At 45.5% G+C, this 23,212-nt stretch overlaps 1 protein-coding gene across 1 annotated transcript in view; it reads right to left on the bottom strand.

Moving 5' to 3' along the window:
* LOC124709090 (probable cytochrome P450 6a13) overlaps positions 1-23,212 on the bottom strand; it is a 110,564-nt gene that overhangs the window by 56,533 nt on the left and 30,819 nt on the right. Inside the window, exons 2-3 of the mRNA XM_047240737.1 lie at positions 13,669-13,996; positions 190-427 (exon numbers count right to left, since the gene is read on the bottom strand). Coding sequence (XP_047096693.1) covers positions 190-427; positions 13,669-13,996 — 566 coding nt within the window. The remainder of the gene's footprint in view (positions 1-189; positions 428-13,668; positions 13,997-23,212) is intronic.

The raw sequence follows: 23,212 nt of genomic DNA, 5'->3' as shown, positions 1-23,212 counted from the left end.
ACATCTATGTCTTAACCGATACTGAGAACAGAATAAAAAACATGGAGTCATTACTTTTCAGCAGACCTGCGTATTTTTGTGAGTCAGTTGTACGAACGGGACGGTGATAAGTGGTGGTGTGGAAACCATGTGGATCATGTGGGGGGGGGGGGAGGCTTAGCGCTAGAGGACTCAGTAAGAACAACTTACGGGCCGGACTGCTGCACGGCGACACGAGTCCGCCATTCTTGATCTGCAGCAGCAGCTGGATGACGTCATCGCACTGGATGCCGTGCCGCTCGCGGTGCTGCACGGTCTCGCGGAAGAGCCGCTGGAACAGCTGATGGCCCTCCGAGATGATGGTGCAGCGCGGAAGCAGGTACCGCAGGGGTAGCAGCAGCGGCCGCAGGCACGGCAGCAGAGGGTCCCAGCGAGAGGGCTGCGACACCTGGCGAATAGCGGCGAGGTCAGGAGAGGCGGGGAAGAATTCACGTTCAGAGAGAAGAAACACAGACATTAATGTACAATAAAGGCTTCCCAAGTAGAAGGTCTACTGCCCAGATCGCATTTCATACACATCCTGATAACTACACTACTGGCCATTAAAACTGCTACACCACGAAGATGACGTGTTACAGACGCTGTGATATGCAAATAATTAGTTTTCAGAGCATTCACACAAGGTTGGCGCCGGTGGCGACACCTACAACGTGCTGACATGAGGAAAGTTTCCAACCGATTTCTCATACACAAGCAGCTGTTGACCGGCGTTGCCTGGTGAAACCTTGTTGTGATGCCTCGTGTAAGGAGGAGGAATGCGTACCATCTCGTTCCCAACTTTGATAAAAGTCGCATTGTAGCCTATCGCGATTGCGGTTCATCGTACCGCGACATTGCTACCTGCGCTGGTCGAGATCCAATGACTGTTAGCAGAATATGGGATCGGTGGGTTCAAGAGGGTTATACGGAACGCCGTGCTGGATCCAAATGGCCTCGTATCACTAGCAGTCGAGATGACAGGCATCTTATCCGCATTGCTGTAACGGATCGTGCAGCCAAGTCTCGATCCCTGAATCAAGAGATAGGGCCGTTTGCAAGACGACAACCATCTGCACGAACAGTTGAACGACTTTTGCAGCAGCATGCACTATCAGCTCGGAGACCATGGCTGCGGTTACCACTGACGCTGCATCACAGACAGGAACGCCTGCGATGGTGTAAACGACAAACCTGGGCGCCCGAATGGCAAAACGTAATTTTTTCGGATGAATACAGGTTCTGTTTACAGCATCATGATGGTCGCATCCGTGTTTGGCGACATCGTCGTGAACGCACATTGGTTACACGTCTCCGTCACCTCGTGTTCGTATTGACGGCACTTTGAGCAGTGGACGTGACATTTCAGATGTGTTACGACCAGTGGCTCTACCCTTCATTCGATCCCTGCGAAACCCTACATTTCAGCACGATAATGCACGACCGCATGTTGCAAGTCGTGTATAGTCCTTTCTGGATACAGAAAATGTTCGACTGCTGCCCTGGTCAGCACATACTCCAGATCTCTCACCAATTGAGAACGTCTGGTCAATGGTGGCCGAGCAACTGGCCGTCACAATACGCCAGTCACTACTCTCGATGAACTGTGGTATCGTGTTGAAGCTGCACGGGCAGCTGTACCTGTACACGACATCCAAGCTCTGTTTGACTCAATGCCCAGGTGTATCAAGGCCGTTATTAAGGCCAGAGGTGGTTGTTCTGGGTGCTGATTTCTCAGGATCTACGCACCCATATTGCGTGAAAATGTAATCACATGTCAGTTCTAGTACAACATATTTGTCCAATGAATACCCGTTTATCATCTACATTTCTTCTTGGTGCAGCAGTTTTAATAGCCAGTGGTGTAGTTTCAGCAAAGTTATAGTGACATCTTCATATCATCATATACGTGTGTCAAACTGCCACCCGTCAACTGAAAACATGTATCTAAACTCACAGAAGAGACACTCCCATGCAATACTACACTTAAATTTAAGCCATAAATGTATCATAGAGATGTTAAGTACACCGGATAATACTAGTTTCAGCAATGTTAGATTGCCATCTTCAGATTTGTGTTACAAATTTGTTACAGGGTTTATACACTGAAGCGCCTGGTATAGGCATGTGTATTCAAATAAAGAGATATGTAATCAGGCACAATAAGGCTCTGCGATCGGCAACGCCTGTATAAGGAAACAAGTGTCTGGTGCAGTTGTTAGGTCGGTTACTGCTGCTACAGTGGCAGTTTATCAAAATCTGAGTTCGAACGAGGCGTTACAGTCCGTGCACGAGCGATGGGACGCAGCATATCCGAGGTAGCGATGAAGTGGAGATATTCCAGAGTGTGCCGTGAACATCAGGAATCAGATAAAACGTCAAATCTCCGACATGGCGCCGCCCAGAAAAAGATCCTGCAAGAACGGGACCAACGACTACTGAAGAGAATCGTTCAAAGTGACAGAAGTGCAACCCTTCCGCAAATTGTTGCAGATTTCAATGCTGGGCCGTCAACAAGTGTCAGCGTGCTAAACATTCAACGAAACATGGTCGATTAGGCTTTCGGAACTGAAGGCCCACTCGTGTGCCCTTGATGACTGCATGACACAACGCTTTTCGCCTCACCTGGGCCCGTCAACACCGACATTGGATGTTGATGACTGGAACCATGTTGGCTGGTCGGGCGAGTCTCGATTCAAATTGTGTCAAGCTGATGGATGTGTACGGCTATGGAGGCAACCTCATGAGCCCAACGGCCCTGTATCTCTGGAGGGGGCAGTTCAAGCTGGTGGAGGCTGTGTAATGGTGTGGCCGTGTGCAGTTGGAGTGATATGGGACCCCTGGTATGTCGAGATACGACTCTGACAGGTAACACGTACGTGAGCATCCTGTTTGATCAACTGCATCCATTCATGTCCATTGTGATTCCGACGGACTTGGGCAATTCCAGCAAGATAATGCCACACCCCACACGACCACAATAGATACAGAGCGGCTCCAGGAACACTCTTTTGAGTTTAAACACTTTCGCTGGCCACCAAACTCCCCAGACATTAACGTTATTGAACATGTCCTGCAACGCGCTGTTCAGAAGAGATCTCCACCCCCTCGTAGTCTTACGGATTTATGGACAGCCATGCAGGACTGATGGTGTCAGTTCCCTCAAGCACTACTCCAGACATTAGTCGAGTCCGTGCCATGTTATGTTGCGGCACTTCTGCGTGCTCGTGGGGGCGCTACATGATATTAGTCAGGTGTACCAGTTTCTTTGGCTCTTCAGTGTCATTATCATATGTAATTTAGGAACAACATTAATTCTGTTATCCATAACGTCTGACACGTGAATTAAGAGCCCCTACCTGTGGCATATTGCCATCTTGCCATTGACAACATAACGGTAAATTGTGAAATTAAAAGTATTACATACAAGGAAGCGCTCCACCGTCATAGACCTAAATAACGTTCCCCTCACAGCCATAACCGTATCAGCAATGCACAAAGTTGTCAAATACATCAGATAAAGCATAGAAATAAGTCGGGTAAATACAGTACAATAGCGATCCAGAAGAAAGGAGAAGAAGTTTTTTTAAATTACAAATGAAGATTGTTAAAAATTGTCTACACGTAATTCTTAATAAGAGATGTTCACTGTTGCATGTAATTCCTAACTATGCTAAAGTGAAAATTAATAGCACCACTTTAGTTGCAAAAAAAAATTAAGGCTAAGTCTGAAATTTTATGACTTGAGCTACAGAAAAGAGAGTCTGATAAAGGGATAGCTACAAAACTACAAAAAATTTAAAAAAAATCAATTAATAAAAGTTGAGTTGCACAATATGAGGCGAGCAGTTTGTAACAGTGTCAACAATCATTCAATACCAACTCAAATTAGGCATGAAAAAAGAATTAAAGATTTGTCATATTTCTAATTAAAAACCAGACGCTATCCCAACTGTAAAGCACAAATTTCCATAATGAGTAGTAAACATCAGTGACATTCCTTTCTCAGACGATCAACAGGCAATATTATCGAAAGGTTTATCGTGTATATCCGGGAAAAATTTCATACGAAATGGACTCAAGGAAATTGTAATTGATACGAAAATTGCTCCATAAGAGACAAAAATGAGTGATTATCAGGCAACAATTGTAGCTGTAAAAATTAGTGAAATCATAATAAATGAAGTCAAATATTATCATTAATGAAATTAAGATGAACTGATATTAAGATGTGTAAATGACAAATTCCATGATGCTAAGGCCATTGTAGAAGCAAGTAAACAAGGGTAATGCAATCGATAGTATCCAAGATCATGATTACATAGCAAAAATTGAAAATTTCTCTGTGACCATTATTACAACTTAAGTCAAAGAAAATCCCACACCTACATTTGAACATACACTAAAGAAGAAAAGCGATGGTTCCAGTTTCCTCTTCCCAGATAAAGAAAAGAAAAGTATTAACATGATGGAAGTAACTGTGCCACAGTTAAATTCGCAAATTAAGACTATTAAAAAAATAAATCTATACGTTCAGTTATTGGTAACAGAACTTCTCCAAATTACAATCTGAATAATTAGTAAATAAAAAATTGAGAGATTCATACACTTTGACAAACCGTACTAGTGCAAACGACAGTTATGAACTATTATAATATGTTTCTAATGCTACAATCCCTAAAGATTGTATCTTAGCGTCTTTTGACATAACTAACTTCAACAGTTACATATCTAAACAAGAATATGTCAGTATAGTTAAAGAAAACCTAATCAGTACTAAATATGTTTATTGGCGAAATAATAAAGCTTATTGAACTGCTTGACTTGTCTCTCAGTTAAAATTATTCTGAATTTAATAATAAAATCGATTACCACGCAGAAGGTCTGGCAATGAGTTACAGTTTGGCAAACACATTAACTAAAATTCTTGTCAACAATCTGGAGGATAAATTTTTTAACATACATATAGCAATGGAGGAGAAAGGATATATTATAGAAGGTACGTTGATAATCTATTAATATTGCTCAAAGGAACCTAAACTGAGATTCATTGCTGACCTAAATAGCATGTTGCCCAAGATGAAATTTACATTACTATTCGAACGAAATCACGCCATAAATTTCTTAGAAGTAACAAGTAGTAAACGAGATGGTAAACATAATTTTTGCATCAATGGGGCACCAACAAACTTGCGACGTCATTATTAATGCTAATTCGTGCCTCGCCGAAGATATGAGTTTCTTCTTTGCTACCATATAAAGTCTCTTGAAACTTTCTGTTTACTCGGTCAATGTAAACAAAGAGTTAATCATCTTGAAACAAAACTGCAGTCGCTAACGGCTACAGCGGAGAAGTAGTTAATAAAGACTATAAGAAAAGACATTTACAGGTCGAAACCACTACCAAAAACGTAAGAGTAAATACTGGTGAAATGAAGTATGTGGAAATGACATATGGAGGGAAAATCTCTGACCAAACTGAGCACAGTTTTCGAAAACCCAATGTGAAACCACCTTGTAATAGATGTAATACTTGGATATTAAAATTGCGCTAAGACGCAAACGAAGTAAGGAGAGGTTTTGGTTTTGAGTATACAAATTGGAGTGTGAGGACTGTAACAAACTTTACATTGTACTGTGCAGACCAGACTATCCGTCAGTACTAGATCCTATGAGCACACTAATACACAAAACAAAACTGTGTTTGGACTGTATACAAAAAATACGAAGCATAAAATAACAGACATTCGATAAAACATGAAAGTACCTAGATGAAAGAAACTGCACCTATTGGGAAATTTACAGATATACCCATACACTGGGAATAGACAGTGGCCTCATAAAGTCTTAAATTTTTTAGTACTTTTTACAATATATTATAATTTCAATATGCCTGTTATCGCTTTTTATATCACAACTCTTTGTTTCCGTTTCTTTCACAATTTGTATTCCAACCCACTTGTGGGAGCTGTATTGTATCTTAGTTTAGCATAGTCTGTAACTTAACTTACCTACACTTCCACCACCAAGAGTTGGCATTTTTACGTGCAGAACTTGAATTCGTTCAAATGTTAGATTTTAAGCGTGACCGAATCTTGTCACTGACTTTGCCGCGCTTGGTACCTCCTCATTTAGCCGGTATTCTACATGGTCTTATCAATTTGTCATATTTGAGGTCAATTGGACTCTGAGCACCAAATGGGCATTTTAAATTGTTAATCAGAATTCTGTGTTACGCCAGAGTCTGCTGTAACCATAAGCTCACGGTGATTTCGGGCACCAGTTTTCCGGCCTGTTTCACTAATACTCAGAATCATTTCTCATGTCAGTTGTATACCGTATGTAATATTTTCTGTGATTAACTTAAGCGGCACTTTAGGGAAGTTCGCACATTGGCATAGCCCAGTAAAATCTTTTATAAGATGTATCGCACTTTTCCACAGCTTACCTTAAAATTACGTTAACAGCTTCAATACATTTGTTAAGAACCTCTTCACATTGTCTAACGTTGGTTTTTGTTAGTATTACTATTTTGCTGGCTTCTGTTCTGCTATCACCTCGAAGATTTTGTAACTGAATGACGTCATGTATTTTAACATCCTTTATTTTTGTATTATATTTATATCTGCATATCTGTGTGTGTTACTATCACTGAAAACACACACACACACGCACACACACACACGCACACACACACACACACACACACACACACACACACACATATATATATATATATATATATATATATATATATATATATATATGGTGTTACAAAAAGGTACGGCCAAACTTTCAAGAAACATCCTCACACACGAATAAAGAAAAGATGTTATGTGGACATGTGTCCGGAAACGCTTAATTTCCATTTTAGTTTCGTCAGTATGTACTGTACATCCTCGATTCACCGCCAGTTGGCCCAATTGAAGGAAGTTAATGTTGACTTTCGTGTTTGTGTTGACATGCGACTCATTACTCTACAGTACTAGCATCAAGCACATCAGTATGTAGCATCAACAGGTTAGTGTTCATCACAAACGTGGTTTTGCAGTCAGTGCAATGTTTACAAATGCAGAGTTGGCAGATGCCCATTTGATGTATGGATTAGCACAGGGCAATAGCCGTGGCGCGGTACGTTTGTATCGAGACAGATTTCCAGAACGAAGGTGTCCCGACAGGAAGACGTTCGAAGCAATTGATCGGCGTCTTAGGGAGCACGGAACATTCCAGCCTATGACTCGCGACTGGGGAAGACCTAGAACGACGAGGACACCTGCAATGGACGAGGCAATTCTTCGTGCAATTGACGATAACCCTGATGTCAGCGTCAGAGAATTTGCTGCTGTACAAGGTAGCATTGACCACATCACTGTATGGAGAGTTCTACGGGAGAACCAGTTGTTTCCGTACCATGTACTGCGTGTGCAGGCACTATCAGCAGCTGATTGGCCTCCACGGGTACACTTCTGCGAATGGTTCATCCAACAATGTGTCAATCCTCATTTCAGTGCAAATGTTCTCTTTACGGATGAGGCTTCATTCCAACGTGATCAAATTGTAAATTTTCACAATCAACATGTGTGGGCTGATGAGAATCCGCATGCGATTGTGCAATCACGTCATCAACACAGATTTTCTGTGAACGTTTGGGCAGGCATTGTAGGTGATTTCTTGATTGGGCCCCATGTTCTTCCACCTATGGTCAATGGAGCACGTTATCATGATTTCATACGGGATACTCTACCTGTGCTGCTAGAACATGTGGCTTTACAAGTACGACACAACATGCGGTTCATGCACGATGGAGCCCCTGCACATTTCAGTCGATGTGTTCGTACGCTTCTCAACAACAGATTCGGTGACCGATGGATTGGTAGAGGCGGACAAATTCCATGGCCTCCACGCTCTCCTGACTTCAACCCTCTTGACTTTCATTAATGGGGGCGTTTGAAAGCTCTTGTCTCCGCAACCCGGTACCAAACGTAGAGACTCTTCGTGCTCGTATTCCGCCATTCTCCAAGGCTACATCAGCGCACCAGGGATTCCATGCGACGGAGGGTGGAAGCATGTATCCTCGCTAACAGAGGACATTTTGAACATTTCCTGTAACAAAGTGTTTGAAGTCACGCTGGTACGTTCTGTTGTTGTGTGTTTTCATTCCATGATTAATGTGAATTGAAGAGGAGTAATAAAATGAGCTCTAACATGGAAATTAAGCGTTTCTGCACACATGTGCACATATCATATTTTCTTTCTTTGTGTGTGAGGAATGTTTCCTGAAAGTTTTGGCGTACCATATATATATATATATATATATATATATATATATATATATATAGAGAGAGAGAGAGAGAGAGAGAGAGAGAGAGAGAGAGAGAGAATGATTCTATGTCCTTAGTTCAGTGTCATCAAAAACTGTTGCATCTGACAGTGGAATAACGTACGTGACTTCAGAAATTTTATTATTTGTACCACCAATTTCTTCACGTGCTAAATATCTGAAAATTTATCACAAAGGGCTTCTTGATGTACAGAGCAATAAGTACCATCTAACAATCGCAGTTTTTTACTCTTTCATTGTAATCTAAATCATTGAAATCTTTCTGCATGGCACTGTAATGTCCTTTCACAGGAAATCTAGAGCACCTGTTGTTTATGTGACTGCATAACAGACATCGATAAATCTCGTCCCTCTCTACTGTCACTCCCATTCAGTTTTAAAGGAGTCTTACGCTAGACCGCTAGAATGCGTAGACTTGTGAGCGTCATACCATAAACATACAACGATGGGTAAACAGCACTAACACCACGAGTCTACCGAAGATAGTTGGGCTGTTCGAAAACTGCCTCACCACAATACTAACTAAAATGTCGCTCTGTACCGGGTACTTCCGAGAATGACCGAGCAAAGCTGAGACTCAACCTGCTCGCAGCCCAGACACAGTCTCGCGTGCTGTTTGGCAAACCGTGACTGGTCCTGTGCTGGAGGGACTACAGAACCCGATGACAGACTAAACGAGGTGGCAAGGCAGGTGGGTGATGTGATTTCTTATCACATTGTTGCGCTGCCAGCTCTAGGCTGAAGTGTGACGCAGTCCTGCAATCTGAGTAAGAACAAGTGCATTTGCACGTGAGTGATATGGCGTTCTGCTCAGTGTACTGGCCAGGAAAACTGCGGCCCTCTGCTAGGGAGGAAACACCTGGAGCCATACGTGTTTGCACTGGCGTATTGGGGGCGGTACTGGTTCCAAATCGAAGCTAAAGGGAATGGGGTGGTTTGGCTCCGCTTTTATAGTGTTGGAATTACTATTGTTTAGGAAGCTTCCGACACCAAAACTTAGAGCCACAGCCAAAGATTGGGAGGGGCGGGGACCCATGACTTCTGGTTGTTGAAAACTGTACTGAACCCGTCTTCTTCTATCAGACTCTGTCTCAGTTCATACCGTGGTCGGAGAGTGTTCCTCGTTGTCTCCCTACGCCTGTTTGAGAAATAAGAATGTAAAATCTGGAGAGTTTTGAAAGACTGTATCCATTATCAGCAAAGTAATTACTTGTCCCAGTTTGGCAGCAGCTGCAGTCCGGTTTGAGATTACTGTCCCCCACTGCTGCAAGAATGAGTTAAATACATTCTCCTCGGAATTTTTTAAGGATCTGAAATGCAATTATAATTCAATAAAGCTCTAAATACAATTGGCAGCTCAAAGGTGAATTCACCTATGGGTTGCTCATTAGGAAAGGGTCCAGAATCTCTAGATTGACTTATTATTAATTATAAAGTGTCTCTCTCTCTCTGAGAGATAGGTTTGGTGCACACGTATGTGTCTCAATATTACGTGGGCCTAGGGAATGTTGTATTAAAAATACTACTATTACTACTGGTTACTTAGAGTAAGTAATGGTGACTACAGATGAACCTCCATCCTGATGCACAAGAGCTATCAAAAACACTAGTACTTCTGCTGAATAATGAGGGTGAGTAGACTTGTGTGTAGCTCCATCCCAATGTACAAGAATTCGAAAAGTTAATTCTACTGTTACTGGTTAATCATGACAAGTAGCCTCTGGATGTTCCTCCATTAGGATAATGTCCACGACTACTATTACACTTGCTACTAATTAGTGAGGGCACTTAGCCTTAGGGCATAATTATGTGCATATGTTAGGACCACTAAGAATTCTAATAGAGGTTGTTAAGAAGGAATGAGCCGTAAACGGGTGTGTACCTCCCTTCCAGCATTCTGTAATTGCCATAACTACTGATACTTGTTAATGAGGCCAAGTAATGCTGCCTCCACACTATGCTGCCTCCACACCACTGTTTGGGTAGTACCACCATGACTACTACTCTAGCTCCATGAAAGCAAGTAGCGGTGCATCCAGGTGTACATACACTCCTGGAAATGGAAAAAAGAACACATTGACACCGGTGTGTCAGACCCACCATACTTGCTCCGGACACTGCGAGAGGGCTGTACAAGCAATGATCACACGCACGGCACAGCGGACACACCAGGAACCGCGGTGTTGGCCGTCGAATGGCGCTAGCTGCGCAGCATTTGTGCACCGCCGCCGTCAGTGTCAGCCAGTTTGCCGTGGCATACGGAGCTCCATCGCAGTCTTTAACACTGGTAGCATGCCGCGACAGCGTGGACGTGAACCGTATGTGCAGTTCACGGACTTTGAGCGAGGGCGTATAGTGGGCATGCGGGAGGCCGGGTGGACGTACCGCCGAATTGCTCAACACGTGGGGCGTGAGGTCTCCACAGTACATCGATGTTGTCGCCAGTGGTCGGCGGAAGGTTCACGTGCCCGTCGACCTGGGACCGGACCGCAGTGACGCACGGATGCACGCCAAGACCGTAGGATCCTACGCAGTGCCGTAGGGGACCGCACCGCCACTTCCCAGCAAATTAGGGACACTGTTGCTCCTGGGGTATCGGCGAGGACCATTCGCAACCGTCTCCATGAAGCTGGGCTACGGTCCCGCAAACCGTTAGGCCGTCTTCCGCTCACGCCCCAACATCGTGCAGCCCGCCTCCAGTGGTGTCGCGACAGGCGTGAATGGAGGGACGAATGGAGACGTGTCGTCTTCAGCGATGAGAGTCGCTTCTGCCTTGGTGCCAATGATGGTCGTGTGCGTGTTTGGCGCCGTGCAGGTGAGCGCCACAATCAGGACTGCATACGACCGAGGCACGCAGGGCCAACACCCGGCATCATGGTGTGGGGAGCGATCTCCTACACTGGCCGTACACCACTGGTGATCGTCGAGGGGACACTGAATAGTGCACGGTACATCCAAACCGTCATCGAACCCATCGTTCTACCATTCCTAGACCGGCAAGGGAACTTGCTGTTCCAACAGGACAATGCACGTCCGCATGTATCCTGTGCCACCCAACGTGCTCTAGAAGGTGTAAGTCAACTACCCTGGCCAGCAAGATCTCCGGATCTGTCCCCCATTGAGCATGTTTGGAACTGGATGAAGCGTCGTCTCACGCGGTCTGCACGTCCAGCACGAACGCTGGTCCAACTGAGGCGCCAGGTGGAAATGGCATGGCAAGCCGTTCCACAGGACTACATCCAGCATCTCTACGATCGTCTCCATGGGAGAATAGCAGCCTGCATTGCTGCGAAAGGTGGATATACGCTGTACTAGTGCCGACATTGTGCATGCTCTGTTGCCTGTGTCTATGTGCCTGTGGTTCTGTCAGTGTGATCAGGTGATGTATCTGACCCCAGGAATGTGTCAATAAAGTTCCCCCTTCCTGGGACAATGAATTCACGGTGTTCTTATTTCATTTTCCAGGAGTGTATATCCGAATGTGCTAGGACCTACGTAAATGCTACTACTGTTACTGCTCGATTTGTCAGTCTGGCGATTCAGCCTGTTGAGCTTCCATTCAAGAACAGCTTTCCAGAGTTGTTTTCCAACAGGATAAAGCTCGCCCACACGCCGTTGTTGTAACTCAACGTCCTCTACAGAGAGTCGATACGTTGCCTTGGCATCTCAGTCACCAGATCTGTCTCCAATCGAGCACATAGGGGACACATCAATGAATGACAAATTCATTTTCATCCACAAGAAGCATTAACGGTCCCTGTATTAACTGACCAAGTGCAACAGGAATGGATCTCTCTCCCACAAACTGACATCTGACACCTGTACAGCACATTGCATGTACGCTTGGATGGTTGCGTTCAACAATTTGGCGTTTACACCGATTACCAATGTACCAACGTTTCAGATACTCAGTGCCTTATCTTGCGCTGCAGTAGTGCATGTGGGCATCCCTCATCCTGCTGTGCTGAAACTTCACAAATGCCACAACTGCTGCTGGTCAGTGAGAGTGAGTAGTGATGGCTAAAGGCATACCTCCACTCCAGTGTGCTGAGACACAGTAAGTGATTCTACGGCTACAGGTAATAACGGAGAGTAGTGGCGCCTAGAGACACCCTTTAGCCCAACGTGCTGAGACTTCCACAGATGCTATTATTGGTACTGAATAATGAGGGCAGGTAGTGGTGCAACTTGGTACATCTCATCCACATATGCTGAGACTTCCGTAAATGCTACTAGTGCTACTGGTTGATGATGGCAAGTAGCGGTGCCTCCAGGCATGCCTCCTTCCCAATAAGCTGGGACTTCCGTAAATAGTACCACTGCTTCTGGTCAATTAGTCAAGTAGCAGTGTGTTCAGCCATACATCATCTCGCTGTACTGAGGCCTATGTAAATGCCACTATTGCTGTTGGTGGATATGGGGAAGTAATGGATCTTCCGGGCGTGTCTCCTTACCAATATGTTGAGAAATCCATAAATATTACTACTGCTAGTGGTCAATGAATCAAGTAGTAGTGTGCTCACGCACACATCGTCTCACTGTGCTGAGGCTTCTGTAAATGCTACTAATGCTATTGGTAGATAACAGCAAGTAGTGGAGCTTCCAGGCATGCCCCCTTACCAATATCCTGAGTCATCCATAAATACTACTACTGCTACTGGTGAATGAGTCAAGTAGTAGTGTGTTCTGTCACACATCATCTTGCAGTGCTGAGGCCTCTGTTAATGCTACTACTGATACTGGTAGTTAAGGGCAAGTAGTGGAGCTTCCGGGAGTGCCTGGAAACCAATATCCTGAGACATCCACAAATACTACTACTGCTACCAGTCAGTGAGTCAAGTAGTATTAAGTTCAGGCATACATCATCTCGCCGTGCTGATGCTTCTGTAAATGCTACTACTGCTCTTCATAGATAGGGGGAAGTAGTGAAGTTTCCGGGCATGCCTCTTTACCAATATCCTGAGACACCCATAAATACTAGTACTGCTACAGGTCAATGAACCAAATAGTAGTGTGTTCAGGCATAAATCATCTCGCGGTGCTGAAACTTCTGTAAATGCTACTATTCCTGTTGATCTGTAAGTGCAAGTAGTGATGCCTCCAGGCTTACTTTCTTCCCAATGTGCTAGAACTCGCATGATGCTACTACTGCTACAGTCAATGAGAGCTAGTAGTTGTGTGTCCAGGCATATGTCATCCCAATGTGCTGATACTTCCGTAACTGCTACTGGTCGATAGGAGACCTTCATCCCCATGTACTACGACGACTGCCACTGGTTAACGGGAGCAAGTAGCGCTGGCGCTGCTCGTACCTCCATGCCGATGCGCAGGAACTGCGAGCTCGGGTCGTCGATGGCGCCACACTCGACACCGAAGGCGCAGCGGCCGATGACGTCAGTAGCGTAGCCGGCGAAGACGCGGTGCGGGCGCATCTCGACGGGTCCCGGCGCGCCGCGGCAGGCCGCCTGCAGGTGCTGCAGCACGCACGACACGCACCCCTCCAGCAGGCAGAAGACGCGCCGCGTGCGCTCCGGCCCGAAGACGAGCGCGATGCGCCGGCGCACCTCTGTGTGGACCGCGGTGTCTCGCAGCACCTCGTGCGAGGCCGGCCGGAAGCCGCAGTAGCGCACCTGCGCCGAGCTGTCGCAACAACAACGACACTTGCAGCTGTTGTTTCAGGGTTGCAACCTATGCAATACCTAGACTTTTGTCGCACTTTGTGCTATAAGGGATATTCAAATAAAGTCGGAAGTGGTGACAAAAGTACTCTACACTACTGCCCATTAAAATTGCTGCACCTAGAAGAAATGCAGATGATAAGCGGGTATTCATTGGACAAATATATTATACCAGAACTGACATCTGATTACATTTTAACTCAATTTGGATGCATACATCCTGAGAAATCACTGCCCAGAACAACCACCTCTGGCCATAATAACGGCCTTGATACGCCTGCGCATTGAGTCAAACAGAGCTTGGATGGCGTGTACAGGTACAGCTGCCCATGCAGGTCCAACACGATAACACAGTTCATCAAGAGTAGCGACTGGCGTATTGTGACGAGCCAGTTGCTCGGCCACCATTGAACAGCCGTTTTCAGTTGGTGACAGATCTGGAGAATGTGCTGGCCAAGGCAGCAGTCGAACATTTTCTGTATCCGGGAAGGCCCGTACAGGACCTGCAACATGCGGTCGTGCATTATACTGCTGCAATGTAGGGTTTCGCAGGGATGGAATGAAGGGTAGAACCACGGGTCGTAAAACTTCTGAAATGTAACGTCCACTGTTAAAAGTGCCGTCAATGCGAACAAGAGGTGAACGAGACGTTTAGCCAATGACACCCCATACCATCACGCCGGGTGATACACCAGTATGGCGATGATGAATACACGCTTCCAAAGTGCATTCACCGCGATGTCGCCAAACACGGATGCGACCATCATGATGCTGTAAACAGAATGTGGATTCATCCGAATAATAACGCTTTGCATTCGTGCAACCAGGTTCGTCGTTGAGTACACCCTCGCCGGCGCTCCTGTCTGTGATGCAGCGTGAAGGGTTTCCGAGCTGATAGTACATGCTGTGCAAACGTCCCCATCTGTTGACTCAGGGATCGAGACGTGGCTCCACGATCCGTTACGGCCATGCGGATAAGATGCCTGTCATCTCGACGGCTAGTGATACGAGGCCGTTGGGATCCAGCACGGCGTTCCGTATTACCTTCCATATCATGCTAACAGTCATTGGATCTCGACCAACGCGAGCAGCAATGTCGGGATACGATAAACTGCAATCGCGATAGGCTACAATCCGACCTTTATCAAAGTCGGAAACGTGATGGTACGCATCTCTCCTCCTTACACGAGGCATCTCAACAACGTTTCACCAGGCAACGCCGGTCAATTGCTGTTTGTGTATGAGAAATCGGTTGGAAACTTTCCTCATGTAAGCACGTTGTAGGTGTCCCCACCGGCACCAACCGTGTGTCAGTGCTCTGAAAAGCTAATCATTTGCATATCATAGCATCTTATTCCTGTCGGTTGAATTTCGCGTCTGTAGCACGTCATCTTCGTGGCTTAGCAATTGTAATGGCCAGTAGCGTAAGTAGCGTAAACTGTTTATAATTTCGGAAGTAAAACTGTCGATATACATTGGCAGAAAAAAACTCGAAACACCAACAGTAGAGTAAGGAAATATCGGGAGTACATTTGTCTAGCTAACATATTTAAGTGACTAACTGCAAGAACACAGGTCAATATAAGCGTGATATTAGCCAACGCAAGTGTGAAATGCCTGTACATTAATAACTGGTGTAAACGCTGCAGAAGTGCATGCATTTTGCCGTACAGATGGCAGATGGCTCTTTTTGGGATAGATCCATGCCTATTGCCCGTGGTCGATCAATACAGGATCAGTTAATGCTGGTTGTGGACGACGATAGAGTTGTCGGCCGATGACATCCCATACGTTCTCAATTGGAAACTAATCTGGTGACTGAGCCAATGCACCGTGTTGACACGGCAGAGCATGTTGGGTTACGACAGCGGTATGTGGCCGACCGTTATCCTGTAGGAAAACACGCTCTGGAAATATGTTCTTGAACAGTTGCACATCAGGTCGAATCACGAGACTGAACATCAATTTTGCAGTCATGGTGCATGGGATAAGCACAAGAGTGCTCCTGTTGTCACAGAAAATCACAACCCTGACCATAACTTTAGGTCCAGTGTGTGTAGCCCTCAACTGGCCTCCATCATGGCCATTAAAGCACTGAGAAAGGAGCAGCTTTCATAACAAAACACAAGAGACCTCCACCCCGCCCTCTAACGAGCCCTCGCTTGACACCACCGAAGTCGCAGATGGCGGTGGTTTGGGATCAGTGGAATGATCCGTACAGGGCGTCTGGCTCGGAGATGTCCTTGTGGTAATTCTGTTACAGATTGTGATGAAGTCCCATCCTCGTTGACAGAGCGTAGGGGACGATGCGGCAGAGTGCATTGCTGTAATAGGCAAGGTCCTAGTGGAGGTGGTTTTCCATTTCCTTCCTCCGACCGTAATGGGGATGAATGATGATGATGAAGACGATACAACAATACCCAGTCATTTCGAGGCTGGTGAAAATACATGACCCCGCCGGGAATCGAAACCAGGACCCTGTGTACGGGAAGCGAGAACGCTACCGTGAGACCACGAACTGCGGACCTGTTACAGAACAGTTCGTTATGTCACTGTGGTCGCAACGGTTGCAGATGCACCTACAGTACCATGTGCCGGGGCTAAATGCTGTACACGATGGTCTTCCCTCTCGGTAGTGTGTTATGTGGCCATCCAGAGCACGGTGTTCTTGCAGTCGTACATCCCTGTGGCCGCCGTGGCCAGCAGTCATGTACAGTGGCTGCATTTCTGTCCACTCTTCCTGTAAAATCGGCCCTAGGAACGTTCAGCTGCTCGTAGCCCTATCACACGACCTTGCTCTGTTCCAGCGTAATGCCAAGTGCCGGCACGAAGATAGAGACCGATACAGCAGAGACGGCTGTCAGGCGACGCCAGCCAACAGCACGCTGGCTAGGGCGTCGCCACAACAGAAGCGGCCTCTACACGAAGAGCGGTCGCATTAGAAGAGCCACACTAGAAGAGCCGACTGCTCTAGGAGAGCCACACCAGAAGAGCCGCACTGGAAGGCGACCTGTGACTTGTGAACAGTATCATTTACTTGCATGAAAATTGTACGCATTGAAGGATATTGATTATTTGCATGCTCAAACGGTTCAAATGGCTCTGAGCACTATGGGACTTAACATCTGTGGTCATCAGTCCCCTAGAACTTAGAACTACTTAAACCTAACTAACCTAAGGAAGTCACACACATCCATGCCCGAGGCAGGATTCAAACCTGCGACCGTAGCAGTCGCGCGGTTCCGGACTGCGCACCTAGAACCGCTAGACCACCGCGGCCGGCGATTATTTGCATGTCACCATTTGCTTGCGACCAGTCTTTTTAAAGACGCCACGTTAAGTATTGTTAATCTACTTTATTGTAACAAAAACCATGAATATGATTTGCTTGAATTGTTGTTTAGCTCTCCGAGAAAGCAGCATCATAGACACCCTATATTACACGTGCCGGCAGAAGTCCACATTGGCAGTGAGGATTTACAAACAAATGCCATGACTCGTTGCCACGGAATATTTTTTTTGTATTGCTGCCGCCTTAATTCTCTCGTCTCTCCTTTGCAGCGGAGTTTAATTGCTTTAACAGTCTTGAGCCGTGGTAAAAATTGCTATTTTGAAGAGGGCGTCCTCCGTTTCTGGCGGTGGCGCCGCTGTGGCAATCGCAGCTTTGGTGTCTCCCTCTGGTGGGAAAGGGGAAAGGTTGCCTGCTCACGTGCATTTAAGGGGCGCTTTGAGCTCGCCAGTCAGTCTGGGTCAGTCTCTCGTCCCCGGCTTGCTAGTCTGTCTCTCGTCCGCATTTGTTAGGCAGTTAGTGTCTGTCCGTCGTTCGGAGTGCTATTATGTCTGTCGTTCGTTATCAACCTTTAAAGCCCGCCACTCCGCCAGTAAGAGAAGTCAGCGAGTGGTCGCCCGCTCGGGGCTTAGTTCCTGCACCAGAGTCTGCGCGTTAGGCCGCCAGTCTGCACGAGTTTGCTAAGGCAATGGTCATTGGCGGCTGGATAGATCGGTTGGTCGGTCGCGCACTGAGACACAAGATGACGTGTCCGTCTTGAGCGTCGGCGCATGTAAGGTCGCCACGTGAGTCCAGTGGGCCGCGGCGTATAGCGAGGGGTAGTGACTTCGCGGTCGACACGAGAGCAACAGGAGTCAACCCACGACATCGGTCTGGCCGGTGCGAGCTGCGACGCCGTGAGACGGGAGATCGGCGCGCCTTCCTGCGTCCTTTGAAGCAGCTGGCAGCGGACGGTTCGGGAGAGCGATTTGGGGGTGCTGCGCCAGGTCTTCTCGATAAATCGCAGTTTATTAGAAATTAAGTGATTGGTGATATGTTGTTTGATTTACTCTTGTTAAATCCTACTTGTTTTCTTGGTGAGGTCACCAGCCGTTTTGCTTTGGGGTCGTCCCACCAATCTTCTCCGTTTGCCCACCCGCGGGAAGGTGATTGTTTATAAATTGGGTGGTCCGTTTTTCCCTTGTGGAGTAGGGGCGGGTTAGAGCAATCTGCGGTTCGGGTTGTTCGGTAATCTCCCTATAAATCTACCGTACGTTAGTAGCTGCCTCTGTCATGTTTGCCGAATTCGGTGTGTTAACGAATTTAATGCTCGGAGTGTAACGACCAAATACCTGAAATATGTTTTCATCTTTGGAAACTCTGATATTATTGCCTGTGATCTTGAGAGGCGGTATCTGTGTACTGTAGAGTATTTTAACTATTGTTTGGCCAACCTTGTAGAATTTTATATAAGATTGTATTTCATGGGCTTTTATTTAAATGCTTATTTTAGTATATAAAGTTGCCACCCTTTCACCGTAAGATTTTTCTTACAAGTTAAAATCAAGTTGCACCATCGGTGGCAAGGTTAATATTTTAATTGTTAGTGTTTTGTACCTTTTCCATCTCTCCTACGGGGGGTGAATAGTTTGTGTGCTTGTGTAGATTGTTATAACTCTTAGTTTAAAGTTATCTGGTGTGTTGCAGATTTGCACCAGTGTAGTCTTTCAGAGGCTGTTGTGAGCTGTCGTAACTACGGCCGTGTCGAAAGGGAGCGGGAAGGTTCTCTGCCCGAAAGCTCATACAGCAAACTTGTTTCTTCCTCTCTCTGTACAAATTGTAACTCTGATATTTAGAGGGTGCTTTCTGGCTATAATTTTAAATCTGTTTCCCTTAAAAATGCTTTTAGGCACTATTAAAGTGTGTAAAATTCTCATTTGATAAAAGGAATTTGGTTATGATTTCATCAGTTACTCCCTGGCAACTACTTCCATGCTTACATAGTGTGATTAAATGTGTTAATGTTCTTGATGAATCGCTAGTACATAAAATAAATTCTTAAGAATATTCTTTCAAAATAAATCACTGTTCAAGTCTCTTTTTGATAATCAGTGTTTTCAGGTGGGCGTTGCAGAAATGTTCTTTGTTTTGTACTTATTTTTCTTGCTTGTCTTGTCTGTTTCTTGCATTTGTCTCTTCTAAAATGCTCACCCCACCTATCCTACCCCTGCTAAGGTGCCACAGCCACCTGCGTGCCTGATGGAACAAGCACCACCTACAGCTGCTATACATTTTAGCCAGTTTGGTGAAGAGGAATGGCTCAAGTTTTTGCAACAATTTGAAGAACACGTAATCGCTCAAAACGTACCAGGTTCTGAGAAACTTTTCTATCTATTATCCACAGTAGAAAGTGTAGCGTTCCGATTAACTCAAAAGCGATTTTCTAACATCACTCAGAGTGAACTTTGGCATGAATAGGTTTTGGATTCGCTAACTGCCGGCCGGTGTGGGCGAGCGGTTCTAGGTGCTTCAGTCTGGAACCGCGCGACCGCTACGGTCGCAGGTTTGAATCCTGCCTCGGGCGTGGATGTGTGTGATGTCCTTAGGTTAGTTAGGTTTAAGTATTTCTAAGTTATAGGGGACTGATGACCTCAGATTTTCAGTCCCATAGTGCTAAGAACCATTTGAACCACTTAATTTGATTCGCTAACTAACTATTGCGACCTACAAGTGAATGTAGCAGCAGCTGGGTATCAATTCTTTAATTGCAAAAAATGGCCAAAACAAATTTATCATTCGTGGGTAACACATTCGCAGGGTATGGTGAGGAAATACAAGTCCAAATGCACTTGTACTGCTTTATATTCAGAGGCTATGTAGCGTAATGTCATCGTGTACAATATACCTGATGTGAAACTCAGAGGACAGATTTTGTAACAATCCAGTACATTATTTCTGCAGGTAGTGCAAATACTAGATCAGTACGATTCAGTTGCCCTGTCAGCTGATAAATCTGAGCAGCCATCAATACGTCGGGTTGAGTCCCTTGTTTGCGATTGACCCTTTCAACAGCAGCATGCGCTCGCCACGCCGAGTAAACAACGCTCCACGCCGCTCACTCCTGGCAGCTCGCTAAACAGGCGGCTACACAGGCGAACAGAATTAAGTCTTGCCCTCAGTGTTATTCACAGTGCAAACACTATGACTGCCCCTCCCGACAACTTCGGTGTTACGCTTGTGGCAGGAAATGACATGTCCACTCTGCATGTTTGCAAAGGAACAAATATAAGAATTCGACCCACTCACAGAAATCTAGTCACATGGCCCTTGTCATTAATGCAGTATACTCAAAGTTTGCAACACGCATTAGCAAGTGAGCAGTTTCTTCAGTAATACACTAGTCCGACAAGCTTTTTGCACATTTGCTTCTTTGTGGGAAATGTGGGAAATTTCAGTTGGACACCGGTGCCTCTGTCACACTGCTAAATCTTCACATACGTATGTCTAAAACTAGCACACAAATGACGACGGCTTATAATGGGCAAGACAGTCCGGTTCTCAGAAAGCGTACTTATAGTGAGTGCTACAATCGCGTGATTGTGAGAATATATTTGGTTATGATTGAGTTGATTTCTTTGCCTTTAACATTCAGGACAATGTGTCGTCAGTGTCCCCATTCCATGCAAAAGACAGTGTAGCTAGCATGCTAAAACAAATCCCAGAGCTCTTTTGTGAAGGATCAGACAAGGCCAACAATTTTGTCGCACATGTTACTCTTAAAGACAATGCTCAGCCGAAATTTTGCCGGGACAGAACTATTCCCATTGCATTAAGAGACAAAGTCACTGCTGAACTTAAAGAATTGAGGGATAGCCGAGCTATTGCGCCCATACAAGCTAGTCTGTGGGCAAGTCCACTGATTTAGCTTCCCAAAGCTTCAGGTTACATTCGCCTCTGTCTTGAATTTATGTTTACAGCCAACACTCAAACTGCGATTGATACTTATCCACTGCCACGCCCAGATGATCTCATGGACAGATTACTCGCTAGACGCTATTTCTCAAAAACTGATTTGTGCCACGCATATCTTCAGATACTGCTCGATGAAGAATGTCAAATAGCGTGTGTAGTAAAAACTCATTGGGACTTATTTAAATATTTGCGTTTCTCCAACGGTATTTGGAACAGCTGACTGTCCAAGCGTCGTAGCAGGTCGTACACCTGAAGAACATTTTGCAATTTTGCGTGCTTTGTTTAGTGTGTTATTTGGTGCAGGACTAAAGTGTACACTGGACAAGTGTGATCTTTTTAAACCTGAGTTACAGTATCTTGGTCATGTCATAAACAGTCAAAGTGTACATCCTCTTCAGTCGCATTTGTTAGGCATACGAGATTTGACAGTTCCTAGCAATGTCACAGAATGGCAGTCAGTCTTAGGGAATATGAACTATTATATTCGGTTCATACCGAATGGTACACAAATCGCAGCTCAATAGCATCGCTTGCATCGCAGGAATGTCCCCTTTGTTTGGACATACGAGTGCCAAGTAGCTTATCATAAACTTAAAAATGCATTGCTCAGTGATCGATGCTCAGTTCATTTTGATCCTGACACACCTGTTTACTGCAAGTTGACGCTTCCTCTTACGGGATCGGTGTAGTGCTATCACACAGAATAGGTGATAAAGACTGACCTATTGCCTTCGCATCATATGCGTTGTCCAAAGCACAGTGCAACTATTCCCAAATTTAAAAATGACTTTGGCTCTTGTGTATGGTGTCACCAAATTCCACAACAATTTATACGGCAGAAAATTCTACTCAGTAACTGATCAAAAGCTTTTGCAGTCCTCGTTTCACCCGCGAAATCGGTTCCTGTACGAACTGCCCAAAAACTGCAAAGATGGGCATTGTTGTTGTCTCAGTACCAGTACAAGATTGCGTATCGTCCGACACCTCAGCATGGTAATGCGGACTCACTTTTACGTCTTCCATTTGGCCCTGATACCGACTTTGACGCATCTGCTGCATCTTGTCACATCGATGCCGAGGATTCTGAATTGCTTCAATCTTTACTGCTGAACTATAGGAAAATTGCACATGCCACGAATGCTGATTCAGAAAAAAAAGTTCAAATGTGTGTGAAATCTTATGAGACTTAACTGCTAAGGTCATCAGTCCCTAAGCTTACACACTACTTAACTTAAATTATCCTATGGACAAACATACACACACCCATGCCCGAGGGAGGCCTCGAACCTCCGCCCGGATCAGCCACACAGTCAATGACCGTAGCGCCCGAGACTGCTCGGTTAATCCCGCGCGGCGCTGATTCAGATTTGAATATTTTGCTAACATACATTCGCACATCATGGCCTCGTTCCTTGCATAGCATCAAGAACCGTGTAGTGCGGTATACAGAAAGATTTTATTCTGATTCAAAATGACTGTGAACAGCCGTGTGTGTTGAAGCCTATAGCTTTGCAAAAAGAACTGTTGCAGTTACTACACCAAGGAGTTTGGCGCGAAATAGTTAGCGCGTCGACACTGTACTTGACAGGATATGGGTACCCAAATGGAACAGATGACGTCACAGTGTCACGCTTGTGCAGAAAATCAGTCGGCTCCGTCACAAAAATTTTCTGCTTGGCCTAAGTCGCAACGTGTGCACGTAGACTTTGCAGGACCTTTTGGAACACTCGTTGGTTGATTGTGGTTGACTCGACTAAGAAAGTTCCCTTTTTCTGCACCAGTGAAACCGACGTCATGTAGCGCAATTCAGGTGTTGTCCTCTATTGTTTGGCTCGAGGGTTTACCTGACGTCATGACATGAGACAACGGCCCTCAGTTCACGTCAAATGAAACTGAAACACTCTACGAACGCAATCGCTTATGGCTTCAAACCAGTGC

This window comes from Schistocerca piceifrons, chromosome 7, assembly GCF_021461385.2.
Source record: "Schistocerca piceifrons isolate TAMUIC-IGC-003096 chromosome 7, iqSchPice1.1, whole genome shotgun sequence".
NCBI classification, from domain to species: Eukaryota; Metazoa; Arthropoda; class Insecta; order Orthoptera; family Acrididae; genus Schistocerca; species Schistocerca piceifrons.
Note: the sequence above shows the minus strand (reverse complement) of the source record. Positions and strands in the feature narration are given on the sequence as shown.